General features: G+C 35.3%; 3 protein-coding genes across 3 annotated transcripts; 2 read left to right on the forward strand and 1 right to left on the reverse strand.

The window, feature by feature from the left end:
- Nucleotides 1-3,921: 3,921 nt before the first annotated feature.
- Nucleotides 3,922-5,555, forward strand: gstt1a (glutathione S-transferase theta 1a). The gene is made up of 5 exons (XM_077222824.1): nt 3,922-4,073; nt 4,409-4,496; nt 4,584-4,734; nt 4,923-5,099; nt 5,177-5,555. The coding sequence occupies exons 1-5, from the start codon at nt 3,962-3,964 to the stop codon at nt 5,375-5,377; spliced, it is 729 nt and encodes a 242-aa protein (XP_077078939.1). The 5' UTR covers nt 3,922-3,961; the 3' UTR covers nt 5,378-5,555.
- A 1,074-nt stretch (nt 5,556-6,629) lies between these two features.
- On the reverse strand, nt 6,630-7,568 carry LOC143732623 (taste receptor type 2 member 40-like; the record flags this gene model as incomplete). The annotated part of the gene is made up of 1 exon (XM_077223897.1): nt 6,630-7,568. A coding segment is annotated over one exon (939 nt), but the record flags the coding sequence as incomplete, so codon positions are not given.
- Nucleotides 7,569-9,109: 1,541 nt separating this feature from the next.
- p2rx7 (purinergic receptor P2X, ligand-gated ion channel, 7) lies at nt 9,110-17,402 on the forward strand. The gene is made up of 13 exons (XM_077222614.1): nt 9,110-9,271; nt 9,473-9,620; nt 11,151-11,222; nt 11,387-11,459; nt 11,661-11,754; nt 11,985-12,065; nt 12,231-12,372; nt 13,271-13,407; nt 13,485-13,575; nt 13,664-13,729; nt 13,796-13,900; nt 14,032-14,139; nt 16,427-17,402. The coding sequence occupies exons 1-13, from the start codon at nt 9,153-9,155 to the stop codon at nt 16,976-16,978; spliced, it is 1,788 nt and encodes a 595-aa protein (XP_077078729.1). The 5' UTR covers nt 9,110-9,152; the 3' UTR covers nt 16,979-17,402.
- Nucleotides 17,403-17,456: the final 54 nt, after the last annotated feature.

Genomic DNA, 17,456 nt, shown 5'->3' on the forward strand with positions numbered 1-17,456 from the left:
ATGAAAGGACTACAGATCTTTGCACATTCTACATATGGTTTTTGTCTATGTCTGTAATGACTAAAATACCACAATTATTTTGTTAGCTTCTATGATCAAGAGGTTGAAGTACAACACAATAAACACAAATATGATTAAGAACATTTTCAGTCAATCATTCAAATCAGTCATTATAGATTAAAGGAATAGGAATAGTAAATCTTTTTTTTCCTATGGAAATCAATGGGTCCATCAACTGTCTGGTTACTGACATTCTTCAAAATATTTTCCTTTGTGTTCAACAGAAGATTGGAATTCATACAGGTTTGAAACAACTATAGGGTGAGTAAACGAAGACAGAATTTTCATTATTAAGTGAACTATTCCTTTAATTTGTTCCATTGTGGAATGTGCTTATGTATGTCCAAGTTAGTGTTTGAATTGCCTTTTTAACTCTGCATGTGGGTGTACCAAAGATGCAGGTGCAGGAGAGGACACAAATAAAACTAATGAGGCTTCACTTACTTTTAAAGCCCCGCCATGAGCCTCAGATGTTGTTTTTGCCTCCACTGGTAAGCCTCTTGGAAGGTTCATAGCTTTGTCACTGCATCAACCTACACTCTTAGAAGAGTTAGAACCTTTGGAGATCAATAAAGAGCTTCAAAGTGCAAATATGAACTTCTAACTATCAATAACAATCAACTATACAATGTTTATGTAATCTTTGTTAAAGAAAGAAAAACATATCCACTAACTCATATTCCCAGATGAATGATGTATCTCCTGCACGCACATAGATATACATGATATTATTTTACATGCAAATGTCATGGGTGTATGGGTTAACTCCTAGAAAGTTCACCTGCATAGATGGGGATGAGCTCATAGCAGAGAATTTCCCCAATGAGCCCAGGAGAGGAAAACAGGAAGCCCAGAGAGTCACAACTTGCATCCCATTATCTCACCTGATCAAAATCTGACCACAAGTTAATGTAAAACCAATGGGATGATGGGCTGGAAGTTTTAAACAATTAGATTAGCATCAGTAAACATCAATTGTTTTGTCTAAACACAAACGATAAATAACATTGACAAAGACTAACAAATACTGTAACAAATGTATTGCTAATTTAATTCTATAGGCTAAACAATTCATTAGATGAATTATTAACTAATGTTAACTAACCTTATTGTAAGTCTGGCTGACTTATGTCACATGGAAGGGTTTATTTTTATTTATAATTAGAAAAATTCTGAGGCTCATTAAGATGAATGCACTATAACCACATTATAATTTTTCATTCAAATTACATCAAAATATTTAATTATAGCAAAATATTTTGAAGCAATGTATATGCTATTTATTTTCTTGCAATATCTTAATAAGAATTATAACAAACAAAAATTGCAAATTCTTCAAGGTAGAGACATAAAATTTGGCCTTCTTTGTGTTTTGTTACAAAATCATGTATTGTTACCAAATCTAGCACAAACATTGCTTGTCTCACAATAAATAGAAGTGAATATGTTAATACAGTCTTCTTTTAGTAGAACATGAAGAAACAATTTCAGCAAGACTTTTACATAGACCTTTTGGTTCTTATCTGTGTATCTGCTATAATCTGGGACCGCATGCCTCTTTAAATTCAAACCAGATTTTGAGTGAAGTCTTGCTGGGAGCCTCAGCAGGAAAAACCCACTGGCATCACTAGAACAATTATATTGGTTATTCCAAACCACAACCATGCATTGTTTACTTCTCTTTTGTGTTTGATGGGGCTGTGGTGGATGATCTAACACTTAAACAAATTGGGATACAAGTTAAATACAGTAATATAATATAATATAATAATAAATCTGCAGTGTAATATGATGTAAAGGTTTGTCAGTGAGTGTATCATTATCAAAGGGTTGTGTATGCATCTCATTATTGTACATTCCCTCTGAAATACAACACAGAACCAACAAGAACCCACCCTTTTAAAATCCAAACTAAACACTCAAACAACCTTACTGAGAAGGTCAACTCCAAAGCACACTTGAATGTATGAGGAGAGGACGTGCAACACATAGTCATTTCAGATCAATCTCTATAATTTTATAATCTCTACAATATAAAAATCCCTATAGTCCTCAACATGTAACATTCTTTAATGTTACTAGAGCAGGCCCGGGTCTATGGGGGTGCTTGAGGCTGCTACAAGCACCATCAAACGAAAGCAAGTGCACCCTCAGTTGATACTGTAATAATATATTGATGAAACAGATTTGGCAAACGCTCCAGCACATATTTGTGTTTGCAGCCTCTGGAGAACATTGTTTCTTTTTACAATGTGTTTTTGCAATGGTGTGCAATGTAGCAAATCACAGACATATTTGTTGATCTCTGAAACGTAATGGCCAATCAGAGATGTTTAATTTAGGCCTACCCACTACACGATTTTCAAATGTTAACCGATTTTAAAACTGTGGGAGTTTTAGAATATTATAAAAATATATATATATTCCAATTATTTGTAAAAGTAATGACTAATTTTTACTAATCTTAAATGTTTCACTAAATACTTTGCTATTCTAATCTTAAATGTTTCACTACTTTGCTATTCTTGTTATGGTGGAGCCATTTGCATTAACCTATACATCCACACTTTAAAGAGCAGCCTTAGAGAAGCACCCTCAGTGATTTGATTCTGGAGTCTGTTCTAGAGCTTGACAAATGTATATATAAATAGACTAAATATTAATCATAACTTTCTGTCCAAGGAGAAATAAAGTCATAAAGCGTTGGAACGATCCACTAATTCATTCTTTTGGGTCCATTTTTTAGAAGTGTTTTTGCGCCACCATGTGGCAACAATTTGAAACTTATAATCCGTTGACTTTCTGAATTGGCATTAAAGGTCCACATGCATAAATCATGACACTTGAGAGTATTTTTTTTTTTTTTTTATAAATTATACAAATTAAATGTCTAAAACTGAAAAAAAAATTAACTTATAGGCTATTCAAAACTGCTTTCAGCTGATGTCTGTAGGCCTAAATGTGTTCTATAGGCTACTCTTATGCTGGAAAGTAGCTTCTAAAAGAAAAAGAACACTAAGCATGAAAGGGCTGCATATGGATTTTGATCCGCTTTGCTGAAATTACAGTAATAGGAGAAAATTCATGCATTGGGGGTAAAAAGATGATTTAATTACTTGAGATTCTTGAGGAATGCATGCACAAAAAAAGAAATCTTAACAGGTTTTGCTTGTGAAATTGAGTCTAAATCTTATTTTTCAGCATTCAATAATAATACTTTTTAAATATGCAAATACAAATTTCAATTTGTAATAATTTTCAGTGATTAAGAATTAACTTATGAAACACCACACAAGGGAGGAAGAGTTGTTACATGGGGTGAATGTGATTGGACTTTGGCCTATTACAGCAATCTTTCTTGACACACCCCCCCCCCCCCCCAAACTCAAAAAAATCAAGTTAACCATTACTTTGAGGGGAAAGTGCATGAATTAGCAATATTTGAAGCTTCTGTTCACAATGTAAAAAAATGCTGCCTTAAATTTAAGTAGCCTAAAATCCACCTGACGGTTGAAGTTGAAAATTGCTTAACTTATTTTGATGTGTTAAAGTAAAACATATGCCGTCATGACTAATGACTTATTGATCATACCATTTTTTACAGTGCAGTTTCTTCACAGTGTTACATTATCTCTCTCTCGCTCTCATCCATTTACCATATCTCAGGCAAATTCCTCATGACATGCAAGTTTTACTCAGCTCCTGCCATTTGTCTCTGATTATGACATAAATAGCAGCACGCAATTTGATAAACGAAGCAGACAGCCACAACATGGTAACCTAATTTTAGGTGTCGCAAGAACATTGTATTACTGACCCCTGGGGGGCGGAGAATAAACACAGAACATATTAGGATTAGACGCGGACGAATCGCTCTTCTTGGACACTTCACAAAGCCAAAATGCCACTGGAGTTGTATCTCGATCTGCATTCCCAGCCATGCCGCTCAGTCTTCCTATTTGCCAAGATAAATAAAATTCCCTTTGAATTCAAATCCGTGGATTTATCTGCAGGTGATTTAAATTTTTGTTTTAATTTAGCTGTTTTATGGATTTGTGCACTGCTTAATGGAAGTTGTTTTACTTGATCTAACCATTATATGTTTTTGTTTTGTTTTAACATAATGTATTTAGGCCTAGGTTGAAAAAATAGGTCGTACAAGTGAATATTTTTGACTTATCAGCAAGACATTAATTTAGATGCTTTCACATGAAGCACGTTTTTAGGTTAATATTTTATCCCAGTTTGCATGCAAAAGTATTTGGATTCAGTGATATAGATTTGTATATGTTCTGCATTATATTGGCATCAATACAATATAGTGTTGTTTTTTTCTCTGTGCACAAAGGTGAACAATATGGAGATGAATTTGGCAAAGTCAGCATCATAAGGAAAGTTCCTGTTCTCAAAGACGGAGATTTTATTCTCACAGAGAGGTATGTTGTTACCTTGATTTTTAACATTTAATATATGTCTAGATTTGCCAGTACTAAGTAGCCTAAGCCTATATACTTTCTATATAGTATAGCTATACTGCAGTACTTGGCAGCGAATCATCACACTCCTGACCACTGGTATCCAGCTGATCTGCAGAAGCGTGCACGAGTCGACGAGTTTCTCTCCTGGCAGCACACAAACATAAGAACTCATGGGTCAAAGGTCTTCTGGTTCAAGGTAAGATTTGCTGTTTAAACATTAAATTACTTGTTGTGTCTGTGTGCAATGAGTAAACTGTGACTATGTATCCTCTCTTTTTGCTGATCTAGTTATCAAGTATGCAACTGTCTCTATGTGTAATATTTGACAAAATGCTTTTCTTAATCAGATGTTGGGCTGTAACTGACATTTTCCAATCATTCTAGGGGGTCATACCTGCGGTCACAGGCGCTCCAGTTCCCAAGGAGAAAATGGATGCTGCCGTGGAGGACCTCAGCGTGTCTCTGAAGACCTTTGAGGAGAAGTTTCTGCAGAGCAGACCCTTTATAGTTGGAGAGAAAATATCTCTGGCTGATCTTGTAGCCATTGTGGAGATGATGCAGGTACATCTGTACATTTGATTTCCTAATGCTTGACCATAACATGACATACTGACCAATTCTGTGTGTGTGTTTTGAAGCCGGTCGGTACAGGTCTAGATGTGTTTCAAGACAGACCTGCTCTGGCTGCCTGGAGAGACAGAGTGAAGAAGGAGATTGGTGTGGAAGTCTTTGATGAAGCCCATAAGATTATAATGAATGTTGATACATTGCCACAAACATTTGAAAACAAAGGCTTGCCTGAGTTTCTCAAACTAAAGCTACAGAAAATGTTTAACTAGGACTGTTTTGCATGGTCTATTATTCTGGTTTTATGTTTAAACTTTAATTTTTCATCAAGTTACTTTGTGGTAAAATGGTGGACTAGATCAATTATGGATTTGAAAATATTACTGTATTCAAAAACAAAATCAATAAATTCACTGTATTCAAAAATAAAAACACTATATTAAAATGATACATACATTTATGCATTTATACAATCGTTCATACATTTATCAGAGTGTGTTTCCTAGGAGTCAAACTCTTGACCTTTGGCAATGGTATAGTGCCATGCTAAAATCCCTGTCAAGGTAAGTAATTTCACACTATGGCCTTTTTTGCAACACCTCTGGGCCGCTATTTTGGGCATGCAAGAACAACTCGTATTTACTTAAATGTGGAAATACATAAATCTAAAAAACTTTGCCAAACTCACATTTAAATTTACACATTTCAAATCAGCAAAACATCTGACATGTACTGTCCCAAAAATGTTCTTACTTATGCTCAAATAGAATTAAAAAGCGTAGATTTCAGTCTGGTTAAGCAATGTGCATGTGCAATCCCAATCTTCTAACAGCAGTTGCAGTATGAATGAAATATGAGTTATATGAGTGAAACATGTCTGTACACAGTCTTTGGCCATGCTCTGTCTTTCATGATCAGTTTTCATCCATTCAATCCATAGACATTTTATTGGTATTTTTAGATCACCAAGACAAAAATAACTTTTTCATTACCCTACAAGAACAATTTATATGAATATTATATTAAATTAATACTAACTTGTTTCTAGTTATTACAACCCAGTTTCATGGGAAAATTTAAATATTTAACAAGGTTGTACAAATGCATATGAATTAAAGCACATTCACACCAAGGATGATATAGCAGTAACGCTAAAGATATATGCCAAGTTTTTGTTTTCAATTTTATATTTTTCTAGCAAAGTCCACACCACAACTAAAATGATGACACAGAGGAACAATATCGTTTGAATCACTTTAAAAAAAAAATCCAGCTGATGAAGGATCAAAACATTGACAGCCAATCAGAATTCATCTATAGCTTTAAAGAGGTTGAACATTTAAAGTGGCAGATAACAAAACTGCAGTGGCTGCTTATAATAAATAGAATGTTGTTGTGCGTTGGTGTTGACGCAAATATAGTTAATATGCTTTATCCAATGCGAGTTCATCTAAATTACAAAAATATTACAGTGAGTGCTAGTTGTCTATAAATCAAGTCACCTGGGAAACAGTACTTATCATATCAAACATCCCCTGTCTCAACTGTCTGGCTTTTGCTAGATTGTTCCCGTGCCTTCCTACAACAGAACAGACTCCACAGCTTGTCTTTTAGATGCCTGTTTGAAGCTGTCAAAAGTAAAGAAGTCATGCCACCGTAAAAACTAAAGGCACTGGCTAGAGTGTGGTAGGTGATAAATTCCCCGATTAACCTTATAATGATGAACAAAGACACAATAAATAGAGTGGTCAGATAAACTCCCACCAGGCAGATAGTGATTTTGCACACCAGGAGGTACGAGTCAGATCCTTGCACCTGGGTCTTGTTCTTCTGAAGTGCCAGTGTGTGGGCGCACAGATGGACGACCATTCGGACAGAGGTCGGCAGCATGATCATCAGAGGGATCGGGCAGAGGAGAAAAATGATAGCCGCTGCGTATGCATTTTCGTCAATATCTATAGTGAGAGAAGGCTGCGGACAGGTCGTGTTAGCAATGTCAGTCACGTTGTAATTTTCATCCTCCAATGAATTTTTAATGTCAAGTGAGAACACAGGAATGAACAACAAGAAGGAGAAAGAACAGCTCAGCAGCACAGCAGCGTTGATCACAGAAGAGATTTTCCTCTTCAGTGTCTGGAAGCACTCAGAGGAAAAACTCACGACTTTGATGCAGTAGAAGAGACTCAGCCATGCAATGGCCCAGAAGCTGTTGAAGCTGCAAGTCATCATAAGATATATTTCAATCCGGACTGATAAAGGATATGGTGTGATGCACCAAATTTGGGCATCCTGAAAAACACCCATCACCAATGAGAAGGTGGCGAGTACCAAGATAATGTTGCTGATGGAGATGACGTTTAGGATCAGACCCACTGTCTGAATGGTCCTGGTCTTCACTTGCTGTTGTATAGTGAAAATGAGGTTAAATAAGTTTCCAGAAACCCCGACAAGCGCAAGTCCAACAAAAAAAAAGAACGTGCCCAATTAAGGTTGCAATCATGATGTTCTCTTCAGAGAGCGAAGCAGAGTCAAACCTGAGTCCTGCACTGATATGAGATCTGGAGAGATGCGCATTGTCTTGTAGAGAAACAGGGAATGAATCTCATATGCAAAGTGGCTTTGCGTGAGTGAATCAGAGCAGGCTTTGTTCAAAGCTGGAAACACAAATTAGGTGAAATGAGAGAAATGCACCATGTTCATTACAGTTCAGCTTACACAAAACAAAATTATAAAACAAGAGAATTTGTGAATTTATTATATTGTCTTCGCTGATGGTAAATATACACTACTCATGGATGTCCTTTACACACTGAGGCTACATTTGTTTTCACAATACAATCAGTATTAAATGTTCATGTTATCAGTGTTCGAAATTTGCCTATTCAAATCCTTATTTGTTTGCTATTTAGATGTACTTGAAAATAAATAGGGTAAAATGCAGTCTGTAAAATTTTACTATTCAAATCTCCAAGATGTAGCCTAGGGGCTAGAGTTTTACACTGTCAAAGTCTCTTCATTGTCATAGTCATAGTCTCAATTGATTGATAGAGGAATAATTTTAACCTCATAGAGGTCTCTACGCAGGATGTTAAATAAGCTACATTGGATTTGATATGTACAGTGTCGTAGCAAGTTCAGTGACATTCATATAGGACTATACAGAACCGTTCGTTTTTTAAAAGGAGTTTTAAAACAAATTATTCAGCAAAGGCGCATTAAATTGATGTGACAGTAAAAAGTGACAGTAAAGACATCTATAATGTTATAAATGATTTCTATCTTCTTTCCACAAAAAATATTAAGTAGCACAAATATTTTAAACATTGATGATAAAAATAATAAATATTTCTTGAGCATCAAATTAGAATGATTTCTGAAGGATCATGTGACACTGAAATATTAACTGCTAACAATGTAGCTTTATCTTTACAGCTATGAATTAAAATTTTAAAATATATTCAAATAGAAAACAGTAATTAAATTTTTTTACAATATTACTTCTATATAATGGTATTTTTGTTCAGATAAATGCAGCATGCATAAGATGACTTCTTTTAAAAACATTAATCTTACCAACTCTGAACTTTTGAACGGTAGAGTTGTTGAGAATATTATTTCATTATTCAATATATTATTTATTTTTGTCCTTGTATTCATGATTCTTTATTTTTTTCTGGGCCACTGTGAATGGTAGAATGAGATGAAAAGGCAGTAAAAATATATTAAAATATAAATTAGATTTTAATACATTTTGTATCTTACAATTATTTAAGTTAAAATGTTCAGTTTGAATATGAAAATGAAATTGCATAGAAATTAAATATAAAATATATATATTTTTTGAGAATATATTTAAATTAACTTTAAAAACTGCGCATAGTTCCGAATGAAAATGGATATTCATGTAGTCATTTTGAATAGTCTACATTTGTCTCAGTGAAAAGTCTTTCAGCCTCCTCCTAAACTGTCTTTCAGAAGATCATGTGACCTTCTTCTGCGCGAGCTCATCCGCAGTCATTCTTCCCCTGTGTTTACCAAATCACCGCCATGCCTTGCATATTGCTGAACCTCTGTGAATATGACACACAAAAACTCGTCAAAATCAAGAGCGTCAGACTTGGGTCGCTGAAATGGACCTTAAACGGAGTGATCTTGATGTTCATTTGGTAAGTTTCTGAGCAGTTTGTCTCCGATGTTGTTCATGCTTGTCGCCCCCGCATCATTTAATAACAAGAGCTCATTCATGTACATTCTTTGACAGTGTGTGTCATTTACACGTGTTATGCTGTGTTTACATGTAACTTTACTAACGAAAATTAAATTATTCATTCGGAGAACCAAGTCATTCTTATGTCTTTACTTTCCAGTATCATGATGTTATGGAATAAGGAATATCAAGAGTATGATCTAGTAGTCAGTTCTGTCACCACAAAGGTTAAGGGAGTGGCCGAGATATCTATACCAGACATTGGAGAAGTCGTGTGGGATGTGGTAGACTACACTGGACCATCGCAGGTAACACTACCACCATTTATTATTATTTTTCATACCACTGTACCAGCCTGTGGTTTACTGAATGTTACTGTCTTTTCATCGTGGCAAAGTAATTTAATTCCAATTAAACTTTTATCTGACTCATTTGAATATTCTATTTAACTCTTTACTCTTATTATCCTCGTTCATTCGGTTGCCAAAGTCGCACAGGGTCCTCCGGCCGTTAATATTATGCGGGTCCACGATCACGAAATCGTCAGTTTTTGGTCACTAAACAGAGGTAATCTTAGGCGGTCGCATTCATGCTTACTCAAGCTAAGATATTTTGTGTAGCCCCCATGGATATGTATACACTTGAATTAAAGTAACATTTACTTCAGTCAGAGGTCATGGCCACTACTACAGATATAAGTCCGACCAATATTATTTCCCTAATAGTACCTTTGGATTGGTCACGCCATGGTTTAGTACACAACTGGAGTTGGCTAACATTACATTAAACAGAGGTAAGGCTCACCCTATTTAGGTTGGTCAGTAACATTTTGCGGTCCTAAACGAAAATTCCCTATTTGTCTTTACATCCCAAGTAGCCTACACTTGAATTAGTGCCAAATATTAGCCAGAACTCTAAAATCGCAGTTGGTGTGCCCTATGCTCCACTCAAAACTGGACGTTAATCCGTTACTAATCTGACGAAGATTTGCGGTAACAGATACAATGTAATCTATTAAAGTGAATAATTTCAGAGTAAGAATGAATCCAAATGAAAAAATTTAATATTAGTCAGGTAAATGTATCATGCCAATGACAAAATCAGTTCAAAGATAATAAATACAAAACATCAAATGCTCTGGAATAAAGATAAAAGATGCAAATTACATGAGGCTGAGTGTCTTGAGCACATTCAGCATCACTGGCTGATTTTAACTACAAATCGCACCGAGCCTCTTGTTGCATTTCTTTAAGTACTCAGACCGAGACAGAAACCTATTTCACATGGAAACATTTGCTAACAATGGGAATTTGCAGTCAGAGTTTACACCTTTTGAGGGCAGGATACAATTTGCCTGGAAGGCACACCCTCCTCTGTAAGAAAGATATCTTTAAACTTTTTAAAAACTTTATTACCTTTTGCTTTACTTCTTTGGGGATGAGATCACACTACCAGTAACACTAAGACATTCCAAATGATACCAAACATGTATAGTGTTGTATGATAATTGTTCACATTAAACCATATAGATGTTTGGGTGAATTTCAGGTGATCTCAGCATGAGAGAGAGACGAGATGGCAAAGGGAGAGAATTGTAAATTGGGAGGGGATCAACTCAAGTGTGATCGTGTCTCGAATGGGGATGTTAATATAGCAAGAGTTATATATATATTCAGATGTTAATTTCCTTTGTTTTCTCAGAGAGCTGCCCTCTCTTCCAGTTTTTCCAGTCTTACACCACAAAAAAAAAGTTCTTAAGCAGATTTAGGTTTGTAGTCCAATAACTCTTGAAAACAAGTGAAAAGTCATGAAATGTTGTTCTTGTTTTATTTCGGCAGGGAAAAAACTCATTTTTTGTTGCGACAAATGTCATAGTCACAAAGAACCAAAAACAAGGTAATTGCCCAGAGGTAAGTGCAGTTAATTTATATTTCAGTTGCAATACAGAGTATATCTCAAAGTCTTGAAGATTTATTTCCATTGTGACCCATTATATTTAGGGATGATTCAATCTCCATTGTCCTTATAAGCCAAATATAATCCATTCATCAGATGTTCATATGTTCTACTTCAGGTCCCACCACATGGAAAGCTGTGTCGAACAGACAAAGACTGTGAGAAAGGGTTGTCTGACCAACATAATCATGGTAATGATATGTGAAGATACATTTTGTGTCCTGGCTGCAGATTTGTTATGCGGAAACATTTCAATGCCAGACCAATCAATCATTTCTTTGAATATTTGAATAATACTACCCAAGCTGTATTTTTTATTTTTCAGTGAAAGACTAAACCATTATCTGAAGTCTTTCCATGATCTGAGGTCTGTTCCTGTGTTTGCCTCTAAGGTGTTCAAACAGGTGTTTGTGTGAAGTTGGACATACTGAGGAAAACATGTGAAGTTAGAACTTGGTGCCCCATTGAGAACAAGAAGAATCCCAGGTGCGGCTTTACAATAAACATACAGTGACCGCAAAGCTATTTGGCAATAGAGATTTGCTGCTAAAGGAGTGAACAGTTGAACTGAACTGCAGTTCAGACTCACAGTGCTTCCATAGAGACATTTGAGGAACCTGTTTGAGGAACATGCACTTTTTTAGCCACTTTTACATAAACTGAGATTCTGTATGCAGATGTTTTCTTATGTCAGGCTTTCATTTCTGTTTCCCCAGACCTGCTCTTTTAGCATCTGCAGAAAATTTCACTGTGATGATCAAGAATAACATCAGATTTCCAGCCTTTAATTACATAAGGTAGTACATAAGTTATACAGTAGCAAATGCTGTGACATGTACTGAACAAATTTGGTGCATTAACATTCTTTAATCATATGTGAACAGTTAGCAGTATTTGAAGTAAATGCTAGCGAGAAGGAAGCCCAGGGTAATATTCATTATTCAAAAACTTATTGATCTTAGAAGAAACATCCTCCCTGAAATGAAGGACACTGACCTTAAAGGTTGCATCTATAACCGCTACAAAAATCCATACTGCCCCATTTTCCGTTTGGGAGACATTGTGAGTGAGGCCAAGGAGAACTTTTCAGAGATGGCAGTGGAGGTAAATGCCTTTCATTCCAAGCACACTAAAATATACACAAATGTAAAATTAAAGGAAGTCTTTAATGCTGAGAAAGGCTGCATTTATCTGATCAAAACAGTAATATTGTAAAATATTTGTACAAGTTAAAATAACTATTTGCTATTTAAATATTTTAAAATGTAATTTATTCCTATGATGGCAAAGCTGGCTTTACTCCAGTCTTCAGTGTCACATGCAGTGTTATTTTAGTATCATTGATATACTATTATAGTTTTTGTTAATATTTTGAATTAGATATTGATTTTTTTATATTTTCACTTTAATTGTAGTTAAGTTTTATTAATATTGTTTTTAATTTACAAAAAAAAAAGGTTATATAGAATTATAATTTTTTTCGTTTTAGTTATTTTAGTACTGTGAGCTAAGTAAAAGAAAATATAAGGAAAATGTTGCTTCGGCAACTAGCTGAAATAAAGTAAGTTTAAGTTTTTTTATTTTACTTTAAAATTTTATTTTATTTCAGTTAATGTTAGTTAGTGATAGCAACCCTGGTCACATGAACTTTCAGAAATAATTCTAATATGCTGATTTTGTGCTCAAGAAACATTATATTATCGATGCTGAAAACAGTTGTCCTGCTTATTGATTTTGTGGAAACTGATACAATTTTTCAGATTTTCTAATGAATAAAAAGTTCAAAATAACAGCATTTATTTGATATAGAAATCTTTTGTTACATTATATAAGTCTTTACTGCCATTTTTGATCAATTTAATGCATCCTTACTGATTAAAAGTATTAATTTCTTTAAAAAAAAAAAAGTCTTACCAACCCCAAACTTATGAACGGTAGTGTATTTGTGTAATTTAGTTATAAAGCATGCCAGTATAGCATTGTCCATGTATCTGCTTCACAGGGTGGTGTAATTGGGATCCAGATCAACTGGGACTGTGACCTGAACCGCATTTTTCACAAGTGTCTGCCCAAATACTCGTTCCGTCGCTTGGATGAAAAAGAAAGCAACCGAACTGTGTACCCTGGGCTCAACTTCAGGTATGAACAACTGAAATTATACTGAAAAGTATGTGAACACTTAAACAGTCCTTTATTAAAGATATTATTTTCTGTAGGTTTGCGAGATACTCTACAGTGAATGGTGTGGAGCAGAGAACACTCTTTAAAATGTATGGCATTAGGTTTGATGTGATGGTGTTTGGGAAGGTGAGATCATATTATCCTATGTTGTAATAATTTTGCACGTTCGCTTTGGATTTTAGGACATACAAAAAGTGCTCTATATTTTTCACAGGCTGGGAAATTCAGCATCATTCAGCTAATCATCTACATTGGTTCCACGCTCTCGTATTATGCTCTCGTGAGTAAACCCTTTAATATTTCATTAAAGTAAATAATGAAATATTTACCATTGAGCTTTCTTTAGACAACAATATTCCTTGACTGGCTTATTGGTACCGGCTGTTATTCCAAAGATGCAAAGCAGACCTACATTGAGAGGAAGTTTGAGGCCATTCAGGACCGAGAAGAGGTGAACACACATTAAAAACACTGACTCAGTTTGTTGTGTCGCAGATTTTTTCACACTGTTAATGCTTTAAACAAGGTGAAACTGGGATTCTGTATGTATGAATTTAACTTGTTGTAATGTGTCTGTTGCAGTGCTTCCTTTGTGTGTCATTTGTGGATGAGGACAAGTTGAGGGTGGTGAAAAAATCCAGAAAGAAAAGACTACAGGACACGAAACCCCTTTCCTTACACCAGCGCAAAGTAAGATGCCCAAATTATAGTCACACTTGCCAGTAAATTAATGCTAGTTTTTAAATCTAAATAAAGCATTATTTTAGTTTTAAACCTGTACTAAAAGACAAGTTCATCCAAAAAAGAAAGTTCTGTCATCATCATTTACTCATCCTTACTGTATGCCATTACAAGCCTATATGACTTACTTTTTTCCCAGAAAACACAATGAATTCAATTCAGTGGCGGTACATTCTGACTCACTATAACACTAATAAAGGACCCAGACGTGTCAGCAAGCACTCCATTATTTCCCAAGTGCTGTTCCCAAGAGTTGTTTTTGGTGTAAAAGAACCTGTTATTTTAGCAATAATATTGTAAATGGCAAAATCCTGTGCACCATCAATGAATCCTTTACACTGGTTTGCCATTATTATTTTACTGCTAAAATTCAGAAAATTATGTTAAAATACTGTGAAAATGATCAGCAAGCAGCATGTACCATTTCACTGACAGTGTACTGTATGTACTGAAATTGTTTTGAATTAGTTCATGTATCTTGTTTTTTTTTGTTCAGAACAAGGTTAGGGTAAGTAAATGATGACTTTCATTTAAAAAAAAAAATTATATAAATTTTTTTTTTTTTTGGGTTGAACTATATTAATTTATTATATCACGAATTAAAGCTCCAGTCCGTAACTTTTTTGGGTTAAAAATTATCTCAAATAAATTTGAGCAAGTAGATAACCAGCCAGTGTTCAAAACTATCTGCTTGCTTTAGCTCGGTTCAAAACGGTAAGCTTGTAATAATGTTTTTAATTCCAGTGGTACTGGTGGATTTCCGCGGAACATTCGAGCATGTCTTTGGGTCATTACGTCACATCTGTACACATAAAGAAGGTGTCCCGGCTAGTAGGCTATATTGCGTGTGAGGATGTTGGAGGTGGAGATTTATAGCCTTTTCTCACAGCACTTGATATAAATTAAACTTATTAATTTGATGGTGGATCCAGAAAGGTTCAAACAACAATCACCAGTGACAACTGGAGATTCACCCGTTGTAAAATGCAAAAGACTTCGGAGTGGCTACAGAAAAAAAGAGACTGCGACCGGGCCCATGCGAAAACAAGGATAAATATCGGAAAGGCATTAAATGTAGTCACGCAATGCTGATGTTAACATTTACTATTGTTATTGAGAGGAAAGTATAATTTGCACGGTTTGACGTGATATAAGCAATCGTTAGATTTATTAATCAGCACGATTTACTGCAATACTTTTGTCCCCTTAGTTGGTCAGAACAAAAGTGGATACTTACTTGTTCAGATGACATTTTCCAGTGAAAATTCTTATGTTGGTCATACTTCCAAAAAGTAGAATTTGTGATTCTGAATGACAGTATCCACACCGCACGGTGTCTGACAGCCGCACATTCTCCTCAAAACATTGGATTCATCCGCGCTGTGCTGTGTTGAGGCACAACCCATGTAAAGTCTATAATACCGCGAATAACTGCAATTGCAGATTTCGAACAGAGATGGGGACAAAGAGTAAAAACTACGGACTGCAGCTTTAAATTATCAATCAGATACTGTTAGTTTTTATTAATATTTTGATTTAGTTCTTTATAAAAATTTTTAGAAAATTATTTTTTTTCCAATTTCATAAACATAATTGTATTTGAATTAGTTTTTGTAATGTCTATAAGTTTATATTAATTTTATCTTAGTTTTTTTTTGTATAACAAGTTAAACTAAATGAAAATGAGAAATGTTGCCTCACCAACTACTTAATATTTTCAATATTTTATTTCAGACAACGTTTATTTTGTTCAAGTTTTTTATTGTTTTAGTTTTAGGGGCTGTTTACACAATACCACTTTCAACTAAAATTGGAAAACTTTTTATGTGGTTTGGCCGTTCATTAACACGACAAAGGTGTTTTGGGGGCCTGAAATGCGTAATTTTGAAAACAGGTTTCACAGAGCAAGTTTTTTAAAACAATACCGTTATCATTTGTGTAAATTACAAAAACGCGAATTCGTTAAAAAAAGAGAGGTCATGTTTATGCATATTACGTGTTCATTCTATAGGGGTGGGGTTTTTCTTTACAAAGTTACATCGCCAACTACTGGCTTGGATGCACAATATAGCATTTTTAATCGTTTTCGCTGATCCATGTGAAAGGGGATCATTTTAACAACATTGTCGTCTATAAGCGAAAAACGCAAAGGAAAAACTTTTCTGTTTTTAGTACACTGTTGTTGTGTAAACGTACCCTTAGTTACTTATAATAGCCTTGGTTTGTTCTCTATCAGAATGATTTGGCGAGCATGAAGACTCTGATGAGTGTTCTGCAGTGTGACCAAAGCAGAAGTGAGCCAGTACAGAATGGCCAGGGTGGTGGACTTAAGGTAGACGAAAACCTTCCCAGAAGGCACAGCGGCGGACAGGGCACAGATACACCATTACTGGAGATGTCACAGTCTGGGCGTCCGGCCTGGTGTCAGTGTGGTTGCTGCCGGCTTTCAGACATCCTGCAGGAGCAGTTGTGCTGTCGATCAGGAAAAGGTCGCTGCATAACCTCCTCCCCACTCTTTTCAACACTGGTTGTCAGTCGCTCCGTACTGGAGACCGCTTTGTTCTATGTGGATCCCCTAGCAGAGCTGCAAGAGGAGGCTCTGCGTCATGGTGCCTATGCTCAATTCATTAGATGGCGGTTTGGTGACAGCACACCCAGAGATGCTATTCCAGTAATACCCAGTTGCTGCATATGGAGGATAAGAGCAGAATACCCAAGCCCAGACGGGAAATACAGTGGCCTTAGACTTTATCAGGCCGTACCATCTCAAGGAGAATTCAACAGATAACCGATTTCATTCATTTTATGACTAGATATTCAATCAGAATGGCAATGTCTTATGATTATGCATAAAAGGGAATGATAATACCTTCAATAATACAGAATATGATGGGTCATTTTTACAATTTTAACCTGCAAAGCAAACAAACTATGTATCATATTAACCACAAAAACATGATCATGTCATTAAGTTTTTACTAACACAGACGCCTTTGAAGTAAAAAAAAAAAAATGAATCCAGAGGTCAAGCATGTACAGCCAAACTGGTTTACTAATGATTTACACTGGTTCAAAAGTTTGGTCAGTTAGATGTTTTTTTTTCAATTGATCAAAATGTTGTGCTGCATAATATAGGCCTATCACAAAAATATTAAGCAAAACAACTGTTTACAACATTGATAATAATAAATAAATGTTTCTTGAGCAGCAAATCCGCATATTCTAATGATTTTTGAAGGATCATGTGACACCGAAGACTTGATTGA

Source organism: Siphateles boraxobius, unplaced genomic scaffold, assembly GCF_051911475.1.
Source record: "Siphateles boraxobius isolate OS27281-9 unplaced genomic scaffold, OSU_SipBor_1 9, whole genome shotgun sequence".
Classification (NCBI taxonomy): domain Eukaryota; kingdom Metazoa; phylum Chordata; class Actinopteri; order Cypriniformes; family Leuciscidae; genus Siphateles; species Siphateles boraxobius.

Bases quoted from the DNA above. Each gene is read 5' to 3' on its own strand.
- gstt1a (XM_077222824.1), top strand. From the start codon at position 3,962: ATGCCACTGGAGTTGTATCTCGATCTGCATTCCCAGCCATGCCGCTCA. The intron at 4,074-4,408 runs GTGATTTAAATT...CTGTGCACAAAG, and splicing joins ATCCGTGGATTTATCTGCAG to GTGAACAATATGGAGATGAA. The intron at 5,100-5,176 runs GTACATCTGTAC...TGTGTTTTGAAG, and splicing joins CCATTGTGGAGATGATGCAG to CCGGTCGGTACAGGTCTAGA.
- p2rx7 (XM_077222614.1), top strand. From the start codon at position 9,153: ATGCCTTGCATATTGCTGAACCTCTGTGAATATGACACACAAAAACTC. The intron at 11,223-11,386 runs GTAAGTGCAGTT...GTTCTACTTCAG, and splicing joins AACAAGGTAATTGCCCAGAG to GTCCCACCACATGGAAAGCT. The intron at 13,901-14,031 runs GTGAACACACAT...TGTCTGTTGCAG, and splicing joins CCATTCAGGACCGAGAAGAG to TGCTTCCTTTGTGTGTCATT.